An 18,934-nucleotide genomic window follows, 5' to 3' on the forward strand; every position below is an offset into this window, starting at 1 on the left:
CAATTTGTCCACATAAACGATGAGAGGGACTGGATATAGATGGCTCACAGTCACCACCTGGTGGTATAACGTGGAACTACACAACACTGCCAGCTCAACATGCCCACTTGTTGATGCTTCTTCAGGTAAGAATTAAAATCTACCGAGTTCACAACTGATTTATTAGTAATAGTAGCACAAACGTGTTTTTATTCCCTATGAGTGTCAAACTAAGCTGCTTTTTCAAAACACGGATGAAGTCCACGAGGTGATAAACTTAGGCCTAACTAAGTTCAACCATCTACGATCAGAATTTTTCGGCTTTTCTGAGGTTTCTGCTGGCAGCAGTGGTTGATTCACTGAAGATGAAGAGGAGTCAATTTGATCCCAGTCCGGATGGATTCACAAATAAATTACCATGTGATTTTACACGAGGAATGAGCGCACGGCACCTCCAGATGATTGTGCAATCTCGCAGTGCCGGCTGGTCAAAGGCGGCGGTGGGCGGGTCTGGAGGCTCGGGCTGGTGTTGTAGCAAAGTGCCCCTCATTGCCCCAATTAACAAATTATCAAAAAAAATAAATAAATCAATGTTCAGAACGAGGAATGGTTCTCTTTTATGGACACATCAAGTCCCCCCCTCATCGTTCTTCTGCCGCAACATTTGCCTTTCAACTTGGCACTTTCTCCATCTTCATGTTTTGAATCCATGCGCCGTCACCTCTTGTCATCTCTCCGGCCCGATGCACTTCAGACGGCTTTGTATTTGCACACGGTGCGGACAGTTTTAGTCACAAGGCTGCTGCAGCAGCAGCAGCAGATATTTAGCTGTTTGCACCCCGATTTGTTGGAGAGAAAACTCAACGGCTTCACGAGCGCAGACAACAAAGCCTAAATAAGAGTAAACTACAACGAGGGCGCAATTTAAATGTCAAGAAACAATATATTTATTTGATATCGTCTATTAGAATTCTAGCATAGTCTTGTCGAAGTTGGATTTTTGAATTTTCTTCTTAATTGCTGTGTTTCTGACATCAGTCATGTTCAAAAACAAGAATCCAGAGACGGTTCACCTGATGACAGAAACGAAGAACTCCTACACCACGCCGGGAAGGTAAAGTTTTATCCATCCAATTCGTGTTTTAAAAAGGCAACCTAAAATAGGAGCAGAGGAACATTCATACCGTTTACATATTCTCTTCTATACTCAAAATAATTGATATGTGAGTGAATCTAAAAGTTTTCGGTGAGTTTTCTGGCGCACGTGCGCTATAACGAGGCAGTTTGTAATTCCACAAATGAAAAAAATAAAAAGTAATGAATTCTTCTCAGTTATGTTGTGCTCTCGGTCTTATGTGACCTTCTGGGTTTTCCACACGGGACTGGTCCAGGGTCTGATGGGATTAGCTGTGCGCAAACGTGCACTCCATTCGGCTGATGCGGCAGGTTTAACGTGTGATTAATGGGTCATTTCCGATGGGTGGGGGCGCGTGGGTTACGACAATTTGACTCAATCATGAGCTCATAATTAATGGTTATATTCAAATGAATTTCTGCTTAAGGGTTCTTATGGTTAACTGAGAATTAGTAATAGTAGCTTATAGAGGAATGTTTTTTAAAAGAAGTGGGGGAAAGAAATCTCAAACTGTGTAGTCTAAAGAAGTAAATATGGTCGCTTCTGATGGAAAGTTGGAATTTTTAGTAAATCCATGTAGTTGTTGGGGAGAAAATGCATGAAAAAAGTTTTCTTGCTTGGTTTTGATCTGCTGCCAAGTCTGCTTTACATCGCTGATAGTGGAGCTAATGGAAACCTGATTGATACCTTGGTATAATTTATCAAAAAGAATAACTCAACTTGATTTTTGCTGAAAATTGAAATGATTTCTACAAAATCTATACGAGAGGGAGGCACTTTGAAGATTAAAGTTTGACTTTAAATGCTGCTGTCACACTGAATAGCAGCCATAAAAGTGTGATTTTACATGATTTGCAGTTTCCTGCCTACATTTTTTTTTTTTTTACACCTAATCTTCAAATCAGCATGAGGCTTTTTTCACTACAATGTTTTTTGTCCCGTTCCTCTTAACTTTCTCTTACATCTTAAGCCTATTCAGTTATTGTAGGTGGGCTTAAGAGCTTGAAGAGCAAACCAATCAAGATAATGTCCAATGCAGTACCTTCAACGCATATTCTGTAATTTGAGATTCAAGTTCTGTAAACGTAGCTCCTAAAGAAATCTGGGTATGAAGAAGTTGTTTTTCACTTTGACCACTCAGGGGTCTGTCATAATCTGCTTCCTCAGACCCCAAAATTTGACTTTATGAACCTTGATACTTTTTTGTTGTTTCACAGAAACACTACTTAATAACTAAGATTAAGATCAGATTTATTGACATGTGGGAGATACACGCAATTTCTCCTCCGCATTTTAACCCATCCAGGCCGAACCTGCTGAACACACACATGCACAGGTTTCACACACTCATGGAGACAGATGCCATACACTGGCCCAGGGAACATGGGGGTACGGTGCCTTGCTCAAGGGCACCTCAGCTGTGACAAGGATCTTTATCATCATTTATCATCTCTGTTTTTAACGTAATACACAAGTTATTTATTCCTGTAGTCTTCTCACACAGACTATGGACTCATTAACATTTTAACTTCCCTGTTTTGTCACAGATCTTGGTTAAAAGTTATTGACACCCTTGTATTTAACTGCACTGGCGTTTACAGATCTTAGTTGAATATTACACATTAATATTGAACTTCACCAGATGAGCTGGTTTTAGTAGAAAATAATACAGTTTATACTCACTTCACTGGCTTTATGGATCTCAGTTAAATACAGCTTTATGTATCTTCACTGGTTTCACAGGCCTTAGTTAAATATTACGCTATTTTTCACAAAAATTGTAACACAAAGTTTTTTATCACCATGAATCCAGCGAGTCTGGCCACTGATTCAAAAATAAGATCTCATCACCTTAACCCGTTCCAGTGGAAGCTGGCCTCTGAATAACAGCAATTCAGCTGGAGGTCTTTCGTTAGGAGTCCCGAACTCCCCCGTGCACGGTTTCAGCTCCGACCCTGAACGGCGGAAAGGATGTTGAGATCTGGCTCGAAGGACCAAGTTGTTAAGAAAATTCTCCCAATGATGCTCAAAGTCACTGGAATCAGTTAACAGCGAGATTTTCAACCAACGTCAAATAAACGTGACACCACTGCATCATCTAACCATTTTTTTTTAGCTGCAGTTTAACACCATTTCCTACTAGATGAGTAGGTTTGTGATTTACTTTTAAGTGATTCAGTTTTAAGTAAAAAAGTGTAGGTTTAACACTTCACACATGATGGGTGCCAAAAAAAAAAGACTTCATAAAGGCCACCTTTGTATCCTCGCTTAATGCTTCTAGCAAAAGCCTCCTCACTCCTCTCAACTTTAGGGTGCATTTAAGGACTTGAAATGTCCGTCAAATTAATCAGCTGTGAACGGTTTCTGGGTCATAAGCTGGATGACTGGAGACTGAAATCAGAGAAAAGAGATGAGCCTGCTGTTAGTGAACACATGCCTTACCAAAGCAGCGATTCATGTTCCCAATGTTAGCATAATGTGTAAACTTCATTGGAAAATTTTATCACAAGAAAAATCCATCATCTAGCCTGGCTGACGCGTCCACAATCTCGATGAGATGGTGGTCTGGGAACTAGGTGTGCATTTTCTCGTATTTGAGGCGTGGTTTACGAATGCCTGGAGCAGTTTATTGGGCGCTACGAATGTCTATCAAATGACGTCAGGTTCTTCCCATGCTGCTTTGCGCGCGATTCATAGCCAATTGTATCACTTATACCAGATGACGACAGAAATTCGACGAGGAAGAAGAAAAAAATGGAAAATAAAAGTAAACTTGCGCTCTAAGCTACTTAAATTGACAACAAAGTAGGCCTATATGCTATATTCTACATGAATTTTTATGTTGTAGAGTTGTGAATTTATTTTAATAATGGAGAAATTGAGCAGCCTTGCTTTGTTGTCTACAGTAGTAGATCAACCCTCATCTTACTTTTTTTTTTTTTTTTTTTGCAGTGTAATTTTTTTTTTTATTAAATATAAAACAGACAAGTACAGAAACAAAGACAGATACAATAACTATACGCCAGGGGTTAGATAATGCAGACACAAACAAAGCAGACACACATCTATAAAACAATATTAAATTTTGTACATAAATTCACAGTTTTCATTGCTTTTTTGTTCTTTGAGGCATAAATGTTTTTGAGATAAATGTTCACGTCCCTACGAAAATAAACAAAAGAAGGCCTCATTTTAAGTACTTTACACTTATGTATATGGAATTTTGCCAGAAGAACAATTAAATTACAAAGAAAATATTCCTCATCCAGCTCCTTACTAAAATTGGTAAAACCAAATAAAACATCTTGCAAACGTAACTCAAAAGTTTCACAAATATGGTCAATTATAAAACGACAAATCTTTCGCCACAAGTCTCTTGAAAACTCACAAAACCAAAAAAGATGAATAAGTGATTCTGGATGTGTATTACAAAGAGTACAATTAGTATCAATATCTTTACTGAATTTAGCTAAAAAGGATTTAACTGGGTAAAAACGGTGAATGATTTTAAAGGACACTTCTTTTACTTTATTGACCAGTAAGAATCTGTTGGGTAGTGTCCAAGCCTTGGTCCAGCATATATCGTTGGCATATCCACTCCAAGCTGAGATTGCACAAGGTACAGAAATAATGTCCTTTAGAAATAGATTGCGCACAGTCCGGTTATTATTACGGGTAGTGGACATCAAGCATATTCTACCAACATGTGTCAGAAGAGGATCAAGCTGAGGAGTATCATAAGAACAACCTTTCAGGAGCATGATCACTCCCAGTGGAATTGCATCAAAAACAATGGCAAATTGCTTAGGAGTAACAGGTATTTTTACACGCTGAAGAAATTCTTGGTAACTGAAAAGGTTACCCTGTTCATTAAGAAGTTGAATTACTGAAACAATACCATTCCTAAACCAGTTATCAAAAAATATAGATTTCGTTTTGTAACATATATCCCTATTATTCCAGATAAAGTAAGTATTTGGAGAAAAATTGTGCTTGTAAAGAAGAGACCAAGACAAAAGAGCTTGCTTATGAAAGTTTGAAAGAGAAACAGGAAGCCTGTCAATATTATAATTGCAAAGCAAAATAAACTTTAAACCACCCAACTGAGAAAACACATGACTAGAGATAAAATTCCATATTGAAGCAGGTTCACCCTCATCTTACTTTGAAGCTCCAAGCTCCCAGAAGTGACGTCGACGCAGCTTTAGCAGCAGAAAAGCTATCAGGCTTGTGTTGATGATAATAATAAACTCCTGGACTATGTACAAACTTCCAAATGCATCGTTTTGTGAGTACAGACCATATTTGTACTACTGTAGAAGTTTGGTGTCATGACATGTGATTTTAGTGTGGTAATTTTGGAGATACTGCCAGGGTCCGTTAGCGCTTGTACTAAGCTATTCGGGATAACTCAGTAACTCAGCTGATGTTCAGCCAATATCGGAAAAACTGCGGGTGGGCTACTTGGCTGGATACCACGGTTCAAATGACCTTAGGGTGAATCTACTCCGAAACACTTTCTAAGGCTGCATTGAACGGTAACGTTGTGTCCGCTGTCATGTTGGATTAACACTCTACAAGCTTCGGTGTAGCGCATAGACGTCGTCATCGTCTTGCTGCCCCCCCCCCCCGTTCTGTGATTGGTTCCCAAACTCTGGCAAAATAAGGGCGGTGGTTTCCAGGCTGACTTTGCAGTGAGAATGAAATCGAGCGCAAAGCAGCATGGGAATTCCCAGGCTATCCATCATCTACATATTTTTATTTTTTTTTACATCTTTGAGTGTAATACATTCTCTTTAGGACAAGTCACGCTGTTTTGGTGTTCCATGTCACTTGCTGTGCCACTCTACATTGTGGATATTTGATATTAATTGGCTAAATGACAGAGACAAACCATAGCCTTTGCATGTTGTCTCGCACAAGTTTGGTGTCAGTAGCTGGTGGTAGAGCCAGATCTGCCTATCCTTAAACTGAAATCATGCACGAAGGCCTCATGATGCGATTGGGACTGGATTTTATGCTAAAAAGTGGCGCATTAATGTGTGTCAGGATGTTACCAGCACAGAGAGACAAGAGGTCTCAGGTCTGTCGTCTACCAAAGTTCACATATTTCTGCAACAATTGACAGTCAACGTGTGACTCAGAGCAGGATGCATTTGAAGAGATGGAGGTTAAAAGATATTTTGAACCAAGCAATAAGAAAAAGAAAGAAAGAAATGGCTAAAGGCTGATTTATGCTTCAGACGCAAAGCCTCTGACGCTCGGACGCAGAGCCTCTGCGAGCGTCAAAATCTTGACCACTCCCCCACGCAGAGGCTCTGCGCGCGTTGTCGTGCACCTCAGAAAAATCCTGACTACGCGACAGACGCACGCAGACCACCAACGGAAGTGCGCAGACAAAAGCGGCTGTGATTGGTCCTCGGTGTGCCTTTCCGGTTGTCTGTGTGGCTTCCTCCTTTGCATTTTCGCCAACTCCAATAAAAGAAGCTGTTCTTCTTCGATGTCGAGCAACTCCAGATCCATATCTTGCATACACTTTTTTTTTTTTTTTTGAAAAATAAACACTTCCGCCGGCGCCCCCGAAGTTCTCGTCACCGCCCACCGAAATTCTCGCGAGGGGAAACTGCTGTGCGTCCCGAGAAATTCCAGACCGAGGTTGCAGAACCATAACATGAAAAGTGGTTCGCGACCAGAGCAAAGCAACACGTCAAGACGATAGACGCAGAACTATAATCCGCCCTTAAAGCTTCACTATGTTGTTAAAGTAAAAATGTGCCCATATGATAGATTGTGGTCTCCCCATTTGGGATAGTCAGGATCCAGTTCTGCCCAGTGGCAGACATTAGGCTGTCATGAGTGGAGGCTGGTGATGTTAGAAACAGGAAGTAGAGGTTAACTCTGTCACAACTCTGGAAAACAGTCAGCAGATATGTGTGTGTATGTTGACACTCTGAACTAATTCTGTTTGATATTTGGAAATATCAGTCTCTTTAATTCTGAAATAGAAATTTTTGTTGAGACGATATACATTAACAGCCATAGATTGCACTAATGTATGTTATTATAAGGAGCAGAATTTGTGGCCACTGTTTCCATTCTCCTGTCTCCAGTCAACACAACTTTTAAATGTTATTGCCATTGCCAAAAAGATGAAATTCTACTAATTTTCTTACTTTTAATCTTCTGTTGGCAGACTAATTGAAAATGTAGACGCAGCGTAAAAGGTTGAAGTAAAAACAACAACGCACTTTTGGTCATGAACAACTTTACCCAAATAACCACGAGGAAGAACTCCTTTTATATCCAATACACTTGGTGATCGCACTCATTTCAAAAGCCGAAAATGAAAAAGTCCGGCCCGTTCCTTCCTGTTCGAGGATCTGAGATTTTTCTGTTTTTAGGTCAGTGCTGATTTATTTTCACACTGTAATCTGAAACTTCTCTGCAAAAACTCTGTTTCGTATTTGTACAGTGTGCCAAATCATGGAGAATTGCAGAAAGATAGCAACGGGGGCGTCAAGCATTGCCATGACAACAGCCATGCACAGGAGGATCGAGAGACGGAGAAGAAAGTTGCCAGGAGGAGGCTGTATGTTGTTTCTGTCGTCTGCCTGATTTTCATGGTCGGCGAGATCGTTGGTGAGTCACGCTGTGTTTTTTTTTCTCAGTTCTTTCTTCTTTCATCCCGAGTCCTCTTGTTTGCTTGTTTTTAACAACATTCTCAGGTACTTTGCATTACTGTTCCAGTACAAATCTGATGCATCTTCAGTCCTTTGACACCTGATTAGATGTTGGCCTTTACTGTATATATATATATTTTTATCTGCTCATGTTTCTCCTCCAGTTGACCTCTTTACTACTAATAGCTGATCTTTTATCTTTTATTCTCTGGGTCTACTTTCATTTTGTCATCTGACTTTCTTTATAATCTTCCCTTTTCTATTGTCTTTTTTCCCTTCGTTCAGTTGTCTCTATTTCTTTTTGGAAGCTGTCACTTCAGCAATATTTTTTTTAGTCTTTTAACTCCATAATTGGATTTCATCATATAAATATGATCGATTCTAGACGGTCTGCACCATAGTGGCTGAAATTTGGACCAGCTCTGATTGTATCGAATGACTTTTGGATTTATGGAATTCAGTCCAAACGACTGTTCTGACTTCTCTCTGCAGGTGGTTATTTGGCTGGAAGCCTCGCCGTGATGACGGACGCTGCTCACCTACTGACAGACTTAGCTAGCTTCATCATCAGCTTGTTTTCCCTTTGGCTCTCCTCCAAACCTGCCACACAGAAACTCAGCTTTGGCTGGCACCGTGCAGGTACAGCATCATAGGATGTTTATCAGTCATTTTTTCACATCTAATTTTGTAACACAGTTGGCAAAAAGTTAAAGTGGAATATAAATTTAATGCAACGATTGGATTGCACGGTGGTGTGGTGGTTGGCACCGCCACCGCCACCGGTTCCAGGTTCAATTCCCAGCTGGGGCCTCTCTGTGTGGAGTTTGTCCTGCATTCCTCTCGCCCAATGACGGCTGGGATAGGCTCCAGCCCCCCCCCCCCCCCCCCCCCCGTGACCCTACAGTTGGATTAAGCAGGTGTAGAAAATGGATGGATTGGAAAATCAGTTCACTAGTATACTTAATTTTAATTTTGTAAATGATTTCATCATTTATGAAATAAGGAATACCCTGTCGAATATCCCACAATTAAATCAGTTAACTGACAATAGATCAGTAACGCCATTAGTAGAGTCTGTCTTTGAATGAAGTTCAACGTGTGTCCATTTGATGCATTAAACAAAGCGCAGGATCTGAACTGTTAAGCAGCATAAAAATTAAAGATATCAAGAAACAGTTTTGCTTTTGTAACACAGTGCAAGATGTGTGCTGTATAAGCAAATTACAAAATAAGCTTAATAAATCCCAGTTTCAAGACATGATAAGTTGCCTTCATAATATCTAAATTTCTAAATCCTTGCATAATATGTAATTCATGTTGGACAGAAAATACCAGATTGGGGTATTTTTGCAACTTTTTCGAGTGAAATGGCAGAAAAAAAAGGTGTTTTTATGAGAAACATTATCTCTCAAATGAACAGGGTTCTTCAGTGAGGAATTACATCCTATAGACACATATGTTTAGGGCACCTTTTGCTGCAGATGTTATCAAGATATTGCTTCTTATTTTACTTTAAGTAGAAATTCTTATGTCTGATGTTACATTGGCAACACAGATGTCACTGTCTGACATCAGAAAGGTGTTGAGATTCAGCTTAACTCTAAACAGACTGAACTGAAAATTCCTAGTTACGTTCTTGTTTGCATAAGTCATGACAGCAGCAATACTAATAGCAAGCTAAGGCATCCAGTTTGTCTATTACTCAGCAGAGCATTTGAGTTTCTACTGGAATTCAGTAGATATCCATGTTAGCATTGAAAGATGAGTTTGCTGTCATTACATTTCTGATTATAGATGCTGACTAGTGACCCAATCTCATTGGGACCCAATCTTAGCAAAAAAAAAAAACCTGTAATTCTGTTAAATGAATGAGAACCAAACATGTTGATACATATTTAATGATAATTCATGTCCACAGATACAATTTCCACAGTTTTTCATGCTACTTAACAAGAAAATGGCTCCCTAGAGTAACACGGTGTCACAGCATTTCATCAAATTGTCCCGTTTTGACTGTTGTCACATTTCACACACAACAAACTGGCGCTACAAAACTGACCACCAAATGGAAGACTGGAGACCCCGTCCTGTCCTGACCATTATTTTCTTTTACTAACTTTAATTTTGAATTAAAATTTGCATTCTGTAGCTGTTTTGCTTTTTTTCTTCTTTATGTCACAGTTTTGCTTTTGTTCTTCTTTATGTCACAGTTTTGCACAGAATAAACGACTTTGTTAGGGTTTTTGTATTGAAGGTTACATGGTTATTATAGTTGGGTGTCACAAGCCGTGTCCTGCCCCCTCAGTTAAACGCACAAAACGTGCTGGACGCGTGAACCACATGTCCTTTTCTAATACATTACTTTGATAGTTGTGCTGGACTGATGAAAAAATAGTTTTCTTAAACCTGATTATCACTCCCGCCAGGAAGGCACGGACCACAGTTCTTTGATACGGATGATTTATTACAACAGTCACCACCATCACCGTCAAACTATTAAACACAACGCACAATTAAACATGTTTCACCCATACAGACACGTACACAACACAGCACAAGAAATACAGATCACCTCGCTGGCTGCACCCCTGAGGGAATGAGTCCACCATGTGGCTTCTTCAACTTCTTCAAATGTTACACCGAATTAAGTCCGTGGAGTGGAGTGATACATCAAAAGTCCGTCACTCAACAAGAAACAAAAATTATTTCCTCTTGGCTGAGGTTTTAAATAAAGAAAATAAATATTCATAAACGGTGTCAAATAAAATATCATACAAAACGTTAAATGATAACATAACTAATATTTATGGCAGTTAAACTGACTATTTAACGATTGTTAATGATGCTGGGGTGGTTCATCCTCACTTGACCTGGAGTATTTGACTTCACACTGAAGTTCCCACAGTTATTATTATTTTAATTTAAATTTTTTTTTAAATATTTTTTTGGGGCTTTTTATGCCTTTAATGATAGGACAGTTGGAGAGAGACAGGAAGCAGGGGGCAGAGAGAGAGGGGGAAGACATGCAGCAAAGGGCCGTCCGGTGCGGGACTCTGTACATGGGGCGGCTGCTTAACCCACTACGCCACTGACCGCGCCCCACAGTTATTATTTTGATCCCAAACAGCCCCCAGTCTGTTGATGACATCTCCTGATTTATTTTTCCCCCACGCAGAGATCCTGGGTGCGCTGCTGTCGATTTTTACCATCTGGCTTGTGACAGGAGTGTTGGTTTATCTGGCTGTGGAGCGCCTTGTCAGTGATAACTACACTATTGAGGGCAATATCATGCTTATTACTTCTGGTTGTGCAGTGGTGGCCAATATCATGTGAGTAAAATTCACACTTCTATACTTTATACAGATTTTATCAGTGCACCTTTTGAATATTTATGATTTAATTTGTGAAAGTCATTTTGTGAGCTCAGTGGTTAGAGTGGGTCATCTAATAACCGGAAGGTCGGTGGTTTGATTCCCACTCTCGCTGCTCAAAAAGATTGATGGACTGACAGCTGGAGGGGTGGCAGTCCACCTCCTTGCCACAGCTGAGGTGCTCTTGAGCAAGGCACCCTTACCCCCATGCTCCCCGGCTGCCCACCGCTCCAGTGTATGGCATTTGTCTCAATGACTGTGTGACCGTGTGAATGTGTGTTCAACAGGTGCCAACCTGGACGGGTCAAATGTGGAGGAGTAATTTCGTGTTAACATTCGTGTGTACATGACAATAAAGTAATCTTAATTTTACACCCAGGAGGGCAGTACTTCTGGCAGAGCTGTACAAGTTTCTCAAACTCTTCTCAGGTATGATTAGTGCAAAGCTTAAAGAAATTGTTCCTCTCTCAACAGCATGGCTGTCACCCTTCACCAGTCAGGCCACGGCCACAGTCACGGTGGGCTCAGCTCTCACGGCCACGGTCACGAGACGGGGAAAGAAAAGCTGTCAAACAGCATCCACTCCAATGATGAGTGTATAGACTTGGAGCAAAATCAGGCAAATCACGGTACGTTCCATGCACACTATCATTATTTGGCTGCTTTACTTTCCTCTAAAATATGAGCACTAACATGATCCTTTACAAAATGATATCTTTTTTAAATGATGTCAGGTGTGAAAACTCAGCAGGCCAACGCTAGTGTGCGAGCAGCGTTTGTGCACGTGATGGGAGACCTTCTCCAGAGCATCAGTGTGCTCGTCAGCGCCATCATTATCTTCTTTAAGGTAACATGTCTGTGAGAAATCTAAAAATGTGAATCCATGAAGGCAGGTGATGGGCAGAAGCCAGGTTTGAGATGGATGATGGATGTTACTTTGATAACAGAAGCAGAACTTGGTGCACAAGCATCACATTTCAGTATTCATACAAAGAGTCTTGAATGTTCACAAATCGAGTAGACATTCAAGCTTTAATATTAACATGCCCTCCAGTGTGTTGTGGAAATGAATATGTAGGAAACATGAGCTGTATTTAAATCAGATTTTTTATTTAATTCCTCAAAGTGGCTAATGAAAACTGTGACAAAACATGGGGTGCCCCCCATTTTGCGAACTTACCTCCAGGGCTTAATATATCTTGTCTGCCCACATAATTTGAGTAATAAAAACAACAGAAATGGATAATAAAAATAATTAGTTAGTCAAAAGCCTTTGCAGGCTTTTTTGTTATAATGAGTATTTAAAAAAAAAAAGTAAATTAAAAGGCATGCATAGGGAAAATATTGGAATCCTGTTGTTTTCCATTTGTCTCTTTTATCGAGAGGTTGAAAGAAGTATCCACATATCGGTTTCAGTAATGCAGGCCAATCAATCAAAATGGGTGTTTTTAAAAAAAATGTGCTGAAACTTTTGTGGAAGGCTTTTTCCACACAACACACTTATCATTAATAAACCAGTCTAAGAAGTAAAGGCACTAAGTCTTTCACGCATTGGTCACTTTTTTGTTAATGTGCCAGACACGAGGATAGATCAACGATGAGCGCAGAAGATTGGAAAGTGCTCGAAGTGCAAATATTATGGCTCTGAGGCTACAATATGATAGTCTTTCATAATTTTCTGATAACAACATGTCATATCTTCATAGCAGTTGGTGTACCAAGTGAGCAGAAGTTGTGTGAAATATAGGAGAGATGGATGAAAGCAGCTGAAAATATCCCTTTTTCAAATGGTTAAGCTTGTTAAACGATCATTGTCTTACTCTTTAGGTTTTAATTGCACTGTAGTAACAGCTTACTTGTTATCAACTTGAGGAAACTTGTTGTTTATCTCACCCGAGGACACTTACCCTGTACCCTCAGCAGAGAAGCTGCGCCACACAAAACTCTTGACTCCTTCCAGTGTTACAGTTTTAGTTTTGCTGTAAGAACTCACATCAGTTACAGTTTGCCATTTAACACTTTTATCCAAACATTTAATCTTTAGTGCAGTAAGAGCCCCTGGGCTATGCATTGAATGTAAAATCAATATAAATGTATCTAAATAACAATATATATGTAGGAAAAGCGCAAATAAGTGCAGGTTATGGGTGTTGGAGGTGTTAGTAGAGCAATTACTCCCTGAATAGTCTTTAAGAGATTACTGAAATTATAGAGGCCACTCCTGCTCTGATGGCCCCTAATATCAACCTAACAAACACGCAGCTTTGTGTTAAACAAAATGGCGGTGGATGGGAGCAGTTAGAATATTGATATAAGGTCAGTCAGAGAGCAGAAACTTCAGCACTTAAAGCAAATTTCTCTTGTTTTCAGCACCCAATAAATCTAAATATTTACATTTGATAATTAGGTTGTAAACATCTAAATAAACATCGGCTCCATATTTAGAATCGAGATGTTGTCATGGCTTGAGTTTTAATGCAAGCGATGATAACCTTGTAGCTTTTACTGACCATCGTTAAAGTATTAGATATATTAAAGAGGTGCCAAAACAGCGACCGAATCCAAAAATGACTTCTTGAAATAGTCACTTTTCTTTTGAATAGAAAAAAAAGCTGTTGTTCAGCTTGCAGTTAATCTAACCCTATAGTCCCTTTGCGACTGTTATTTCACTAAAAAGGTGACGCTGTGTTCCTCAAAGGACTCATTTTTGTGTCCATTTGCATTGAAAGGTTTTGTGACTATTCTACATTCTGTTTGGACACTTTGTTCTGTCTGGATATTCTTTAAGCCTGTGTGTGTGGGTGGGAGTGCATCTGTATGCATCATGGGCAGTTTAGAAAACTGTCTATAATTTTCAAAATGCGCAAAATGTTTTGACCATGAGACTTTTAATTTAAAATGAAAAAAATCTATATGAGAGAACTGATTTCAACCCGTGGAAAAGTGTGTGGAAAACAATTCTAGTTTATGCATGTGGTATGTTTCTGTGTCTCAACAAATGCTCATTTCTGCTTTGACTTTGATCGTTTGCCGGTTGTGGCTATATTTTTTCAGAATAGAGCAAATTGGAAAAGAATAAAATATTAATTTATGAACAGTATTTTTTTGACTGTGAATAGGAGACTGCGGGTTGTCAGTCCTGTATCCATCTTCAAAGAATATTAGAGAATACGACAAATGGCTAGTTTAATTTTCATTAATATGTATTTTTAAAATGTAGTTGAAGCAGGTGCAGCTTACGGTTGTTCTCATTTAATAAGTAGTGAATTATTTTTAGCTTCCAGCGCTTTATATTCTCATTAAACACAGTCCCAGTTCAGTCTGACAGACACTCATTGTGTTCAACAGGAACGATGCTGCTCTGTTGCTTATTGTCTGTCGGCATGAATCCTCAATACTTTCAGTGTGCTGCAGATCTTTTCCCTAGGCACTCATTACCGCCAAATCATGAGCTTCTCTTATGCAAGAACCAATTACTCATCTTTGTCCTGTGTTCCTTAATGAGGTGCAGTTTGTCCCTTTCTTCTCAGTGTAGATTTCTCTGCTCATATACCGAGCCTTTGTGTACTTAAAAAGCCGTTCTGACCAGTTGTATTTTAGATGTTAACACTTATTTTCTGCATTGTGACTTTCTTCCAGCCAGAGTATAAGATGGCTGACCCCATCTGCACCTTCCTGTTCTCCATACTGGTTTTATGCACCACCTTCGCCATCATGAGAGACATCCTTCTCGTCCTTATGGAGGGTGAGCTCGGAGCCGACGCTCAGGAACATTTCATTTTTACGAAACTGAGGACATAACCCTTACACCTATTTTGTGTTCCTCTCTCATCCAGGCACTCCATCGGGGGTGAAGTACAGGGAGGTGCAAGACCGTTTGTTAGCAGTGAAGGGAGTTACAGCTGTCCACAACCTTCACATCTGGGCCCTCACCATTAACCAAGCCGTGCTCACTGCACACGTAGCCATAGGTGAGGGAAAGTGCCCTGCTGTAATTAAAAACCTCCTCTTATGACACTCAAATTAGCCCCACTTTTAAACATGCTCCATAGATGAGTCTGTACAGTTCAGATTCAGCATAAAATTTTTGAGGGTTTTATACAGAACAGAATACCATAAGTGCTTTGCAAATGCATGAAGGCTAACTTTTTCTTTTCAAGAACACAATATACTCTAAATCCTAATTACTTTTATTTATCATTTTTGGGGATTTAAAGATGCTGCCCACGGGTTCGGGTTAGGTTATATTTCTGGTGCCTGAACTAAAGTTTTCTAGCTCCCTTATCTGTGTAACCTATTGGTGTCGTGTTGTTTCCCTTGCTGGCCTGGCCCATCCATTCCAGCTCTGCTAACAGTTTAATTGAGGGTGACCTGACACAAGTCTAGCTGACGTTTCTGTGCAGCAGGAAAGTTTTAAAAACACTAAATTTCTGTGGATTAAAAATCCGTCACAGAAAAAACCCAGGCCCAGCCGTAGGTGTCTTGCGAATACTTAGGGATTGTTAGGGACTACAAAAAGTGGCCACTGGGCTACAGTAAGGCTGAGTTTACTTGATGCCAAATTCTTTGGCATCAAGTAAAAGAATGTGACAGGATGATGTGGTGAAGGTCACCAGTGTACTAAAAAAGCAGAATAAGATACTACCACGACCACTCGACATTGCTTTACAATTTTTCCCTGTGGCCATCAACCTGTATGTTGCACAAATAAAGCAAAGTAGGTAGAAACTTTAAAAGAGAAAGTTCTTTTTTTTCTTTTTTTAAAACTGGACGTTATTTCTGTTCATCTACTCACCGATAACAGTTTGGTGAAAGTCGGCATCCTTCGGACGATATTTAAATTTGCGTATATCCATATATAGGGATATAAACATCGGTCGATGCCCCCGTTCACTCCTGTTATATGGATATACGGGGATATATATATATATATCTCCATAGATCCATAGATGAATGTATTTTATGTCAGAAATAAGGTCCAGGTTTAAAAAAAACGAACTTCTCCTTCAAGGCTCAAATCCCAAACAGGCACTTGTTATTCAAACTTTAAATGCACCCATAGTGAACACAAAGAGCCATTTATCTAACATATGCCGATTTTAAAATTCAACTTTTCTTTTTGTCTCAATATGTCAATTGTTAAAGAAAGAATTTCTTTGGTTAATTTTGGCCTGTGTGTCTGTTAGCTGTCATCTTCCTGTACATTAATACAGATTGCATGTTAATTGCATGCAGCCATTAACCTCAAAGCAAAGCTGACTCTAAAGTGCAGCTTAAGGTTATATAAAGTGTAGTTTTCCGAAAGTTAAGCCAAATCTAATTTTATGAAGTTGAAGAAGAAGCCTTACAATTTTCCATCCCTCTGAGCAATGTAACATTTAAAATGTCCTAATAGATTTACATTATGTCTTTGACTTTGAAGGGTACTTTGCAGCTTAAGAGTGTAAGCTTAGTTAGTTTTGACCTTAACTTTTATTCAGTGTTATTTCAAATAGATTTTTTTAATACAAGTTAAACTTCAATCCTCAAGTAATACATTATTCATTTGTTTTGACTTAAATGTAATTCCAGACATGAATTACATAAACATGTATTCTGTATTTAAATGAGTTCTGAGTAATGCTTGTCTTAGTATGTAGATTAGATGTTGAATTACTGTCTAATCACAACCACTTCAGAACTGAATAAATTCTCATCCTTAAAAGTTAAAGGTAAGCTAAGGTGACTTTATTTATACCCGAAGGTAGATTTGGTTGCAGGTAAAAGTAGCAAAAGCTTACACAGACAGACAACACAGTACTGACATCAGTAACAATAAAAGCTTGCACAAACAACACAATACTAATGACAGTGACAAAGGACAATAACAAAGCAAAACAAGGACAACAAAAACAGAACATGACAAGCAGACAAGTGCTCCAAACAAGGATATAGATGTAGTTTTAAAGTACGGTCTGAAGTGGGTCAACATCCGAGCTGAAGCAGAAACACAATATCAAAACACGACTTCTACTCATGTCTGTTCTTCAGTGGGACATTTTGACTTTGGTAAAATCTTGGTCTGACCTTTAAAAATTGCAGTCTCCTTGTACATCATGTGGCTATTCAGCCCCTGGACTATTTTTTTTATTTTTGGAAAAAGTTGGAATGTTGATACAGTTTTGAAAGCTCATACGGTGCAAGCGGAAAGATGACTAACACTTTCTATTACTGCCATTTCCTTTGTCGTCTCTCTCCTCCACAGATGATTCAGCTGATGCTCAGACTGTTCTAAGAGAAATGACACAGGCTTGCTTCTCCTCCCACAACTTCCACTCTATTACCATTCAAATGGAGAATCAGGCTGACCTGAAGCCTGGATGTACACTGTGCGAAAACCCCAAGAAGTAGGAACCTGTGAGGATTTCTTACCCGATCCTTTCAGAAAAATGACAAGTGTTAGCCTGTCTTGCAGGTGGTTATAGTAGAATGGGCTTTGTTTCACTGTGACATTAATGAGAAATCTGCATTACTGTGTTTTAAGCTCCTCTTGTGTTGAGTTATAAAAAATGTTGCTATTTAAATAATGAGGGTTGCACAGGATGTGAATGATCTTTGGGGAAAATCTAATTATCCACTTATGGGAAGTTTTATCCTGAGTGCAGTTTTCATTAGTTTTTTTGTTTAAAGTGCTGTATAATTCAAATTCAAGTGTCCTTTATAATGTACTGTAATTTTTTAAAATTTTTATCCATTGGTGTAAAAACACTGGTGTTTTGAGTGTCTGTATATTTATACATTCATCAGCCACAACATTTAAACCACTGACCTATAAATAAATAACACTGATCTTGTTACCATGCAGTGTTCTGTTGATATTTCTTGGGTTCTGGTGAATGTGAATGTCCCTTTGACTTGTACCAACCAGCCAAACATTGCTGTGGACCCACACCCCACAGTGACAGCCGCGGCTTCCACCAATGGGACACTTCTCACTGCTCCGCTCTGCTTAGTTACAGCTTGAGAAACAGAAAAAAGCTGAAGGCATTGATCCAGAAACAAGCCTGATCCAACTGGACTCAACCCTGGAGCCTTCATGCCTTAAAAAAATCCACTTCAAACGTCCCCAGACAGCCTCAGAGGTCTGATATTCATGGCCTGAGGGATCAGAGCTGTTTTAGCAGCATGAGACCGCAACATGATGCAGGCTGTTTTGATGTTGTGGCTGATCGGTGTGTACATCCATTCAAACTCTTCTGTGTTGCGAATCAACTGTTTTGAGCATAAACCTAATGTATTAACCTTTGACACTGAGGATACTACAGACCATCACTTGCAGACAGTTTGGTTGTTTAAATATAGACCAATTTATCGAACTATTCATGGGCATCTACACCAGAAACCTGAGAAGTGCTGCATATGGAGTGTACCATGTCTTTTCATACAGAATAAAATCACTCTGACTTTGAAGATAGAAGCTTCAGAGAATTATTCAATAAAATATTCTTTTTTGATTAAAAATAAATTTGATTTGGGCACTGTATAACGTTTAATCCTTCACTGCCAGGATAAGTCTGTTGCTGGGCAACAGCACAAAAACGGATCTATTGTCTTTTATTTCTCAATATACTTATATAGTCTTTGGGGTAGGATCTGACATTCTGTCGACACAGGCATATTTACAGCTGGTTTGAGTTTGACCTCCTGCATCCTGCAGCGAGAGTTGCTGCAGGTGTCCTGAGCGCCGCTGGCACAGTCAAGGACCTCATAAATAACAATGGACACTCAGC

The 18,934-nt window shown here is 39.4% G+C and overlaps 1 protein-coding gene across 1 annotated transcript; it reads left to right on the forward strand.

Annotated features, from left to right (window-relative positions):
- Nucleotides 1-988: 988 nt before the first annotated feature.
- slc30a8 (solute carrier family 30 member 8) lies at nucleotides 989-18,553 on the forward strand. The gene is made up of 9 exons (XM_075449558.1): nucleotides 989-1,093; nucleotides 7,587-7,753; nucleotides 8,287-8,433; nucleotides 10,970-11,123; nucleotides 11,640-11,794; nucleotides 11,900-12,012; nucleotides 14,805-14,910; nucleotides 15,002-15,136; nucleotides 17,410-18,553. Exons 1-9 carry the CDS (start codon nucleotides 1,020-1,022, stop codon nucleotides 17,553-17,555), a joined length of 1,197 nt encoding a protein of 398 aa, XP_075305673.1. The 5' UTR covers nucleotides 989-1,019; the 3' UTR covers nucleotides 17,556-18,553.
- The last annotated feature ends 381 nt before the right edge of the window (nucleotides 18,554-18,934 follow it).

The sequence above is a fragment of the Odontesthes bonariensis genome, chromosome 18 (genome assembly GCF_027942865.1).
Source record: "Odontesthes bonariensis isolate fOdoBon6 chromosome 18, fOdoBon6.hap1, whole genome shotgun sequence".
In the NCBI taxonomy this organism is placed as follows: Eukaryota; Metazoa; Chordata; class Actinopteri; order Atheriniformes; family Atherinopsidae; genus Odontesthes; species Odontesthes bonariensis.

Excerpts from the sequence above, each read along its gene's own strand:
- slc30a8 (XM_075449558.1), top strand. The coding sequence starts at position 1,020 with ATGTTCAAAAACAAGAATCCAGAGACGGTTCACCTGATGACAGAAACG. Across the intron at positions 11,795-11,899 it reads GCAAAATCAGGCAAATCACG|GTGTGAAAACTCAGCAGGCC; the intron begins GTACGTTCCATG and ends AAATGATGTCAG. Across the intron at positions 12,013-14,804 it reads CCATCATTATCTTCTTTAAG|CCAGAGTATAAGATGGCTGA; the intron begins GTAACATGTCTG and ends ACTTTCTTCCAG.